Here is an 11,636-nt window from a genome sequence, read left to right as displayed (position 1 = left end):
CCTTTGCCATGCAGAAGCTCTGCAATTTCATGCAATCCCATTTGTCCAACCTTTCTTTGATTTGTTGTGTTTCTGGGTCTCTATTAAGAAAATTTCGGCCTGTGCCAATCACTGTTCTATTTTCATACAGGAAATAAAAAGCCCTTCAAAAATTCACCTTCATTCATCTTCTCCATTGTTCTTCCTCCTCCTCTGATGCTTGTCCTACAACGAAGTCTGTTTTACTTTCCTGTCATTATCAGTGTATGCTAATTGCATAAAGGGTTTCCACGGTCATATTTTATACACATTTTCATATTTTAGTCTGATTAACCCCATCTTTTGCTCTTCCCCCATTCCTACCCTGTAATGTTTAACAGTTTTCAGTGAGTTTCCTAACAGTATCTTCATATGGAGACAAAAGTATTCCCATATTATTTGTTCTCTCTTCCAGACAATCCCATTACTGCAATATTATATACACTACCAATATCTATCTATCTATCTTCTATGTTTCTTTCTCTCTCCCTCCCTCCTTCACTCCTTCTTTTTCCTTCCTTCCTTCCATCTCTCCCTTTCTTTTTCTTTTTTTTTGCTGGTCCTGAACTATTTTGTTACTGGCTAGTGTTCTACCACTTGAGTCACAGATCCACTTAAAGCTTTCTTTCTTTTTTTTTTGGTGCCCAATTGGACATAAGAGTCTCATAGATTTTCGTGCTCAAGCTGGCTTTGAATTGTGGATCCTCAGATCTCAGCTTCCTAAATAGCTAGGTTCTGAGAGCTGCCAGTGCCCAACCTCAATGCGTATCTTTTAGGTTGAAACTCCACAAGTGGAAAATATGTGATATGTACTTTTAAAAAAATCATAGCTTAACTCATTCAATATGATTATTTCCAATTCTATCCATTTACTTGACAAAGATATAACTTCATTTTAATGGCTGAGTAATATTCCATATTCCATGGCTGTGTATATATTCCATATATACACATATGTATGTGTATGCTATTTATCATCTTTTTTCCTTTGTCCATTCACTGGTTGTTGAGTAATTCAGCTGGTTCCACCATTTGGTAACAGTGAGCAGCATGCAATAAACATGGATGTGTTGAATATCTCCCTGGGCATTGTTTATGCTTGCTTTCTTCATGATGAACATTCTGACTGAAAAGAGATGCAATCTCAAGGTAGTTTCTATTTCCTTATGGCTAGGTATGTTGAACATTTAGGTATCTATGTACTTATGTATGTATTTATGTATTTCTTCTTCTGAAAATTGTCTGCTTGCCCATTTGTTAACTGGTCTTTCCTTCCTTCTTTTCTTCCTTCTCGCCTCCCTCCCCCCTTCCCTTTTTTCTTTTCTTTTTGGTACTGGGGTTTGAACTCAGGGCCTGAGCCTGGTCCCTGAGCCTCTTTGTGCTAAAGGCTAATGCTCTACCCATTGAGCCACAGCACCATTTCCAGCTTTTTCTGAGTAGTTTATTGGAAATAAGAGTGTCATGGACTTTCTTGCCTAGGCTACCTTCAAACCATGATCCTCAGATCACAGCTTCCTGAGTATCTAGGATTACAGATGAGAGCCATCAGTGCCCAGCTGGATGATTTGTTCTTTTACTATCTCTTTTATCATTTGACTAGTTGGAAAAGATTTCCCCCCATTCTATGGCTTGTTTCTTAGCTCTAGTAATTGTTTCTTTTGCTGTGTAGAATCTTTAATTGGATATAGTCCTGCTGGTCAATTCTCGTTCTTTTTTTCTGAGCAACTGTCTTTATTCAGAAAGAAATTAATATCCATATCTTTCAGTTTTCACCATGTTTTCCTATATTAATTTCAGTTTCAAATCTTATGTTAAGAATTTTTACCTTTTTGGTAAAATTAAATACCACACTCCTTGAAGTCTACATTCCAGTTTTTTTGTTTTTTTATTTTATTTTTTTATTTTTCCCAGTTGTGGATCTTGAACTCTGGGCCTGAGCGCTGTCCCTCGGCTCTTCAGCTCAAGGCTAGTGCTCTAGCACTTGAGCCACAGTACCACTTCTGGCTTCAGTTATGTGGTGCTGAGGAATCATACCCAGGGCCTGATGCATGCAAGGCAAGCACTCTACCACTGGGCCACCTTCCCAGCCCTGGAGCTGATCTTTTGTACAGAGTAAGATATCGAGGTCAAGTTTCAGTCTCCTACAACTAGATAACCAGTTTTCCTAATGTCATTTGCTGAAAAGGCTGCCCTTTCTCCAGTTCAAGTTTTTTTCTTTTGTTAGTGATTAGATTGCTGTAGCTATGTGGTTATATTCCTGGGTCTTCTATTCCCTTCCACTGTTTTTATTCCAGTACCACACTGTTTTTGTTACTATGGCTCTGTAGTATAATTTTAAGTCGAGTATTATGATATTTCCCAGTGTTGTCTCTTTTACTCAGTATGTCTTTAGGTATTCGAGATCTTTTATTATTCCACATCAATTTTAGGATTGATTTTTCTATTTATGTCAATAATGGCATTGGGATTTTGAAGGGAACTGCACAGAATCTATAGATCACTTTTGTTATTATAACTATTTTTATGGTATTAATTAATTAATCTGCCCATTCAAGAATATAGAGGTCTTTACATCCCCTGGTGTCTTCTTCAATTTCTTTCCTTAAGGTTTTGCAGTTTTCGCTGTAGGTCTTTTAGGTACACCTCCTTGGTGAAGCGTATGCTTAAGTATTTTGCTTTGTTTTGAAAGTATAGTGAATGGAATTAAAAAAAAATTCTTCCTCAGCTTGTTGATTGGTTGGTTTATAGAAAACTACTATTTGTATATATTGATTTATTTTTGGTATGTTCTGTTCTGTTTCCCAAAGTGTTTGTCAGACTAGGAAGGGTTTTGTTTACATATGTGGGGGGGAGGGGAGGAGAAAGGGGGGAATCTTTAGGGCTTTTTAAGTATAGGATTATATCACTGGATATGTTTCCTTTCATTTTAAATAGATTTTAAGAATTTTTTTGACAGCACCCCTCCCATGTATTTTAATACTTTTGTGGTTTCTATTGCTGTAGAGTTCTCAGATAATTCCATTGTAGTCTAACAGAATCCAGGGAATTATTTCAATTTCTTGTATTTGCTAAGACTTGCTTTCTGCCCCTAAATATGATCTATTTTAGACAAAGTTTCATGGGCTGCTGAGGAAAATGTTGATTGTTCAGCCATTTAATGAAATACTCTGTAGATGTCTATCAAGTCCATTTGGTCTACAGTGTCAATAATTCTGAGGTTTCCTCATTATTTTATTTTTTTTGTTGGTCGTGGGGCTTGAACTCTGGGCCTGGGCGCTGTCCCTCAGCTCTTCAGCTCAAGGCTCGCGCTCTACTACTTGAGCCACAGTGCCACTTCCAGCTTTTTCTGCTTATGTGGTACTGAGGAATCGAACTCAGGGCCTCATAAATGCAAGGCAAGCACTCTACCACTGAGCCACTTTCCCAGCCCCTCCTCATTAATTTTTGTTTGGGCCAACTGACTACTGTGGAGTGGACTAAGAGTGGATTATTGAAGTCTCCCACTGTTAGGGTGCTGGGTTCCATTAGTGCTTGTAAGTCCAGAAGTGTTTGGTGAACTTAGGTGCATCAACATTTGGTGCATATATGTTAACAACTGCTATTTTACCTTTTATTAATATGAGGTGACTTCTTTATCTCTTCTAATTTTAGTTTAAAGTCTAGTGTATCAGTTAAAAGTATACCTATTCATCTTGCTAGCGGGGAGGAGGTCCATGTGCTTAGAAAATCTTTTTCTAGACTTTCAACCCAAGCCTATTGTCTCTGGAAGATATTTATAGGCAAAGAATGTTTGGGTTTTGCCCTTTTCTTTCTTTTGATTGGAGTTGAGATCAGTAACATTTACTGTTAATATTGAAAAGTATGTTACATTTCCTGCCTTATTTTTTGTTGTATAATATTTACTTCTTTCCTATTCCTCCTTTGCTTATTTACTTCTTCACCAAGGTTTATTCTTTTTTTCTTCTTTCTTTTTCAGGTAAGGGGTAGGTTTATTCATCGTTCCGGCTGGCACCAGGCCATCTTGGTCCTCCACGTGGTGGGGAAAGGCCTGGGAAAGAGAGCTGGGAGGGTTTATTCTTTCTTGTGTCTTCCTATTCCCGTTTGTTAAACAAACAAAAAAAACCCCAAGGGCATATAAACAACACATCCAAGTTACTCTAAATGCTAAAGTACTGCAATGATGTGCTCTTGGGTAGGGTTCATAGTGGAAGTCCATTCCAAGAAGTGCAAATGCTTGTTAAGATGAAATATGATATTCGTGCTTGGTTGTAATACAAGATATAGGGAAACATGCAACATTTGAAGTGTAGCTTCGGATTGTGGTACTAGTCTTAACATCTATAACAACAAAGAGAATTTTTAAGCACTGTTCTGTGTTTTGTGTGTGTGTGCACACATGTAAGCACATAGAACAAGGGACTGAACTCAAGGCCTCATGCTCTTGCTCAGCTTTTCTCACTCATGGCTGGCATTCTACTCTCTGAGCATGCCTATAGTTTAGCATTATGGCTGGTTAATTAGAGATAAGAGTCTCATTGATTTTTCAGCCTTGGGATGTCTTTGAACCACAATCCTCAGATCTCAGCCTACTGAGTAGCTAGGATTACAGGTGTGAGCCATTGGTACCCAGCTTGAATACTGTTCTTATGAGACAGATTCATGATCTGTACTCTGGTGAAAGGCAAATCAAAGTGGGCAGTGGCAAGGTTTTATCAGCTTTTCTTTCTGAGAAGACTTAGTGTGATATTTTTACATATTTTAAGAGTGATCTGCAACTTAATGAAAATGTATACCAATATATCTTCAGATGGTTCAGCAAAATTCAGATAAAAGATAGGAGATGGTAGCTTACTCCTATAATCCTACTTACTCAGGAGGCTGAGATCTGCAGGAATCACAATTTGAAGTGACCTCTGGCAGAAAATTACGTGAGACTCCATCTACAATCAGCCAGAAAAAACCCGGGCTAAAGGTGTGCCTCAAGTGGTAGAGCACTAGTTAGGAAAGAAAAAGGCTGAGCTCTAGGGCATGAGGCTTTGAGTTCAAGCTTTGGTACTAGCACATAATTTAATAATTAAAAAAACAGATCAGATCAGAGAGAAGGCAGTGGTAGCAAAACATTAACAACTAGGGAATCTTGGTAAAGGATATGGATGATCATCATATTAGTCTACCATACTGTGATGTGAAATTCTTCAAATAAAAAATTGTACCTTTGAAGCTAGACAGCCTGAACATTAGTACTGCCTGATTTTGCCAACTGGGTAAATTTTTGAACTTTCTCTACCATAGCTTCTTAACTTGTAAATGAGACATAATACTGTCATAACCATGATGTCTATTCCCACAGATTATTCAAGTATATAATAATTCAGAATGTGTAACTATTTAAAACAGTGCAAAGTTAAGCAATCAATAGATATTGCCTATCACGCACAGCGCTGTCAGCCAACTCTCATCATGTTCTTCTTTACTTTTCTTGATTATATTTATCAGTATCTAACTTTGTAGTATCTATGCATTAGCTTATTTTCTATCTTTTCCCAGTGAATTCCAGTTGGCTATGTGCATATATGTATGTGTGTGTGCATGTGTTGTATTCGTCAACACTATAGTCACCTCAGAAACTTCAGCACTTGCATACCAAATGATCAATAAATACCTGCTGAATGCATGAAGCCATGAGTGCATCTCATTTCATAACATGATGACATGTCTGTTTCTATGAATTAGAAAATGAATCCACACTCACATATATTTTATATAAATCATCGCCTTATTAAATGTCATCCTCAAAGAAATATATTCCTTATTAAAAATCAGCTGGCCCAAGGAAATCATAATATCCATGTGTTATAACATGTACAAAGCATTAAAAAAAGAATTATAATTTTAGGAAAACTGGCTCAATAATAGCATAGTCATAATATAGTATTTTAAACTATATGACTCACTATGGAAGTACTTCAGATTGCTTTGGAGTTTGTAAACAATAAACTGCAACCAGATACTCTGAAAGGCATCCTGGTCTCTCATGGTAAGTACCTTCCAAGTCACGCACCATGTATCCTGCAGATACCAGGTGCCAGGGACTCTCACAGGAGAGAAATCTGTTCTGTTCTCACTTATTCTGGAACTTCCTAACTTTACAGAAAGAGGGACCGATGGGAACTGGAAAGAGAAGAGAGACTGAAATGTGATCAGAAGGTGGAAATGAGTTTTAATTTGAATAAAGCCATGCTGCGGTTCTTGCTGCGTACACTACCAATGCTCAGATTTCTGTATCTTGGTCTCTTGTATAACGAGACCTACTTATGTCTAATAAAGATAGTATCAGTGATGTGCATAATGAGATTTCTTCACCTTTCGACATGACATACCTCACTCTTAGTTGTACATCCCAGTATTCAAGTTGTTTTATAACAGACATAACATAGTGACTTATATTCAGTTTTATCAATTGAGATCTTTTGACCCTTTTCCCATCTATTGCTTCTATATCTTTAGTTACTAGTTCTGTTTTATTTATAGACAATCATTGCTTCTTGAGACATCCCTGGTGTCCTGGGTTCTAGTAAGGGTTATTCTTTTCACAGCTAGCAATTTTTCAGTCTTTGAAGTAACTTTCTGAATCTTTTAAAGAAATAACCAAGATAAATGGATAACAACCACAGCACTGTCTCCCTTCTGAATATCAAACCTACTTTTTCTTCCATCTCAGGTACTGCCCCTTCAAGGAAGAAGGGTGAACAAGAAATACTACTTCTGAAAATACCATTTTTACTCAAAACTACTAGAGGTAAAAGTAATAGTGTTCTCTTAAGGAATTGCAGTCAGCCCTGTCTGTGGGTTTGGGTTCCCATTTCCAGCTATCAAACTAGTCAGTTCTAAAGGGACTCAGGGCCATACACATGATGAGCATATTATATGACTGAGCTACAGGTACCCAGTCCATTTTAACAAAAATTGCCAAAGACACCAGGTCTCCAACTATCCTGCCAGTGGCAGGATCCTGATTTGAAGCCAGCCTGAGCAGGAAAGTCCATGAAACTCTTATCGCCAATTAAGTACCCCAAAAGCTAGAAGAGAAGTTGTGGTTCAAGTGGTAGAGCACTAGCCTTGGTCAAAGAAGCTCAGGGCCAGTGTCCAGAGCCTGAGTTCAAGCTCTAGGAATGGCACAAAAAAAGTGCATATGTGTGTACACATATAAATAACATATACAATATATATTCTATGTATATAGTCTCATGAGGAATTCCTAGAGAATGATGCCATCCTTTCCCATTTCTGAGAGCTGAGAGATGCTACTTGAGTGATAACGCCAAGTCCAGAAGCACTGTGCATGCACCACATTTCAAGGCAGGTTTCACAGCCCCTCACAGGAAGCTCCAAATGAGGCTCACACAGGGGCACACCAAGTTATCTTCCATTTCAACCGCCCAACTCTCAGGATTGTGAGAAGCTACCCAAGTGTAATTCTGGCTATTCACAGTTTGAATAAGTTGCAGCCAAGTCCTCAGATGGCTTTTAATGGAACAATTAAAGTTTCTTCATGGAGCAAGGACCAATGTGTTTCTGAAGTCATTTTACTATCTGAGCATCTAGAAGAGAAATCTAAGCACTGAAGCCAATTGAAAAATAATGGACTAGTAATTCCTGTTCTTTCAGGGTGTGTCACAGATTGCCATTCAATTTGTCCTGGGAGATCAAGAATAGGGGGATTATCATATCTTTCTCACCATCTTGGAAGGGTAAGAATCCTTCCTCCCTCTTCCCTCCTAGAATTTCAGTACAGAAAAAAAAAATAATTTCACAAACTGAAGTGATATCAAAGGCCAACAGCTTTTCAAGTAGGAGATGGAGAGGGAACTGGTCCAATGTAGGAAAAGAAAATATCTCCAGTTTTCTGGAGAGCAGCGTGCATGTGTAAAAGCTCAGTGTAGACATACCTTCAGAAACAATCACTGGAGGAGAGCTGTCAGGCCTCCACGTCAGAGCTGACACCAAAAGGGTGACACTGACAAATACCCTGATTCCAGACAGCAATAACAATGGGGAGAGTTGACCACTGAGATTGGTGGTTTTAAAGAAATAAGGTGTACTTTTCTCAAATGAAGTGATTGATCATTCACTACCTACTTATTACACGCTTACTCTCTAAATGGAAAAGACTGAGCTGTTAGGTCCTACACAGGATTCGAAGCCTAAAATACACTTTCTGTCTAAGTGGCTTAGAATTAATTTGCATAACTAGGGTGAAATTACAAAATAACTAGTGTTGAAACAATAAATCTACAGTGTGATAACAGTCAAAATCATTTTTCAGCTAGGCACCAGTGGCTCATGCCTGTAATCCTAGCTACTAGGAGGATGAGATCTGAGGATCATGGTTTGAAGACAGCCCAAGCAGGAAAGTCCATGAGATTCTTATCTTAATTAATCAGCAAAAAGCTAGAAGTGGAGCAGTGGCTCAAGTCAGAGAGTCCTAGCCTTGAGTAGAAAAAGCCAAAAGAGAGCAAGAGGCTCTCAGATCATTCCAGCACCCAAAAATTAACAATTAAAAAAAAACAACAACCATGTAAGGAAAAGGAAATTTAAACAGTGGACCACAGAAATCCACTACACAAATAATAGCAAAATTTCCAGGAATAAATATATTAGTAATATAAAAATGTAGCAAAGCTGGGGGTTTGTGTTCCCTGAACTCACTCTGCAGTCTTAAAATGACATGTTTGTCCATAAATAATGATCGATCACATTCTAACTGCATAACAGAACCTTTTGAACACTTTCTTTTAAAACGTCAAACCCTTTCATAAGCATCACCTCCCTTATTGATCTTTTGGTTAATAACGAAAAACTACTAATGTCTCCATTTCCTAGATTTTCTTTAAAAACAGCAGTAAAATAAATGTTCTAGGGCACTTTGTGGCAAAGAGAATTTGAACCTATACATACAGATTCTAACTTAGTGCCCTTTAGGAACAAGTAAAATAATGTCAGCTAACATGAGACAATTTACTTTTCATTTCCACCATTATTAATACATTTTAAGTGCATCTATATCTTCTAGGTTCCCCAGAAAGAACACAGTTTAAGAACAGTAAGTGCTCCTCGGTTACCTGAACTGCTACAAACCTAAGCATACACACAGCTAGCAGATTAAAAATAACCATATTCTAGCTGGGCACTGATGGCTCACACCTGTAATCCTACCTACTCAGACTGAGTAGCTGAGATCTGAGGCTGAGATCTGAGAATCACAGTTCAAAGCCAGCCAGGACAGGAAAGTCTCTAAGGCTCTTATCTCCAACTAACTACCAGAAAACTGGAGGTAGAGCTGTGGCTTCAAGTGGTAGAATATTAGCCTTAAGCAAAAGACCCCCAGGGATGGCACCCAAGCCCAGAATTCAAGCCCCTTGACTGACAAAAATAAAAATCACATTTTATACATTACCTCATTTAAGGCATTCCACAGTTCTTCATCTGTGTGTTCATTAAAGGGATCCAGGTTTCTCCTCATAGTTCCAGTGAACAATACAGGTTCCTGAACGTCCAAAGAATGAATGTCATTACTAGGGTCTCTTTATATTTTATTCTGATGTTAGTCTTCATAACAGAATTAAAATACAAACCAAAATTCACCATCAACATTAATTCTAAAGTTATTAATGTCTATTTAAAAATGGTATCTTCATTAATTTCCCCATTCAACAAACTTGTGCTCCAAAATAACTTCCAGACTTCTGAACACTAGCGAAAGAAATTGTTATGACATGTTATTGTGAGAAGAAATTGAAGAAAAAGGTTGTGTTCAAAACATGCTTTCTTAGTCACATCGACTGCATACAAAATTCAAGAATATATGTCTTTGAGAAACTGAACAGCCAGAGAAACTAATTACTAAAACCTAATAAAAAGAAATAAATTACTGAACCTAATATAATAGTAGAAATCACTGACTACATTACCAGTTAATATTTTTGCTTCAAAGGAACATTGCTAAGTGGTTTTCCATTGGTAAAGACAAAAACGGTCCAGCGGATTGAGACTGTCCCTGTATTCCTGCATTTTGGCTCTGTTCTTTGTCTAAAGGGAAGTGACCCATGAGGCCCATGGGACCCCTACTCTTGAGAGAGGGCTGTGATACTGCTTCAGCTGTGCTCACCTTGTCTGCATATCGGGCTCCTCTCTCGCAAAATCTCCTTATAAACTACAAGAGCAGGGGAGCCTGAAACCTATCAGGAGGCAAGTATTATTATTAAAGTAATAAAACTATTTTAAATAGCTCTTCCTAATTCACCAGCCTCAGGAGGAAGCCACAATTAAATTGCTCTTGAAATACACGCTTCCTCCTGGGTTTCTTGAGAGCATCTTGTATGTGAACGTGGGCAAGCTGTGCACAGGTTTTCTTCTGGAAGGCGTTAGCAACCCTGGCCCGGGTGAGGACCAGGAGATGGGAACCAGAGCAGCCTGGCTGATCAGGACGTAGTCTCCCATCTCACTGACCGGGGGGCTGGCCACTAAGGATGCCTGAGAAGAAAGATTGAGGAGAAAACCTTTTCTCTAGCCATAAGGACACTGGTTCTGTCTTTCACTGTCTCAATTTTAGGACTAAGGAAGAAGAAATGGTATGCCACCCAAAACAGGTATCTCTCAGCAACATAAAAAGAAAAAAAAAAGACATTGAAATGGCCTTTCATTTGCACAAAAGTGAGTAAGTGACCAATATACCTGAGAAGCTCTGGGGCGGGGGGGGGGGGTGAATCACTGATCCTATGATATTTCAAAATGAACACTAAACGGAACCAAAAAGTCCCGACTGCCTTTATTCATGGTTTCACATAAGACTACTGAATTTAAGGCAGAGGTCTAAGCAACTTCTATGCAACAGTGGGATACAGTGACAGTCACTACTCTACTAGAAGACTTCATATTAAAATTAAACAATTCTGTCATAATAAATTCCAAGATTCCAATGAGCCAGGTAATTTCTTCTCCTCTCCTTGCTTATATGAGGTTTACAGAAGAGATGTGGCCATATATGGGGCAGCTGTTACTCATTATCCCTCTCTGTCGATGGTTCTTTTACCCCTAGAATATCTGAATGCTGTGGGCTCCGAGGAGATACAGACGTGGGAGAGGACAGAACAGTTCTTTTCCATGTGGAGAAGTTTGCTAATATGAGCAACAGATCTGTTTCCTTGTCCACGATGACTTACATTACCTGAACTTATTTTCCCACCAGGTTCTCATAAAGCAAAAATCACACCCAGTAACAGGTGAAGGGTGTGATAATACTTTTTCCAAGTCCACCTTGAGCCACGATCCCTAAGCTAAGCCATGAAAAACATGCTTTGCTTTGCCCAGTTTGACCTTCCTTCCTGGTTAAGGGATGAGAAAGCTCCTAACTTAAGCACACTACAAGAATGCACAGTTTAAATCTAGCCCTCTACTTTGTGATCAGAGTCTTATGCCTATAACTCTCCCTTACCTTCTTCCCTTTAGGAAACTCCTTTTTTTGGGGGGAGGGGTCTAGTCGTGGGGCCTGAACTCTGGGCCTGGGCGCTGTCCCTCAGCTCTTCAGCTCAAGGCTAGCGCTCTACCACTTGAGCCAC

The 11,636-nt window shown here is 38.7% G+C and overlaps 1 protein-coding gene across 1 annotated transcript in view; it reads right to left on the bottom strand.

The window, feature by feature from the left end:
- The window catches only part of Abcc4 (ATP-binding cassette, sub-family C (CFTR/MRP), member 4), a 183,047-nt gene that overhangs the window by 22,641 nt on the left and 148,770 nt on the right, over positions 1–11,636 (bottom strand). Inside the window, exon 26 of the mRNA XM_013023011.1 lies at positions 9,476–9,565. Within this exon, the coding sequence (XP_012878465.1) occupies positions 9,476–9,565 (90 nt within the window). The remainder of the gene's footprint in view (positions 1–9,475; positions 9,566–11,636) is intronic.

The sequence above is a fragment of the Dipodomys ordii genome, unplaced genomic scaffold (assembly GCF_000151885.1).
Source record: "Dipodomys ordii isolate 6190 unplaced genomic scaffold, Dord_2.0 Scaffold65, whole genome shotgun sequence".
NCBI lineage: Eukaryota > Metazoa > Chordata > Mammalia > Rodentia > Heteromyidae > Dipodomys > Dipodomys ordii.
This window is presented reverse-complemented; position numbering and strand designations above follow the sequence as displayed.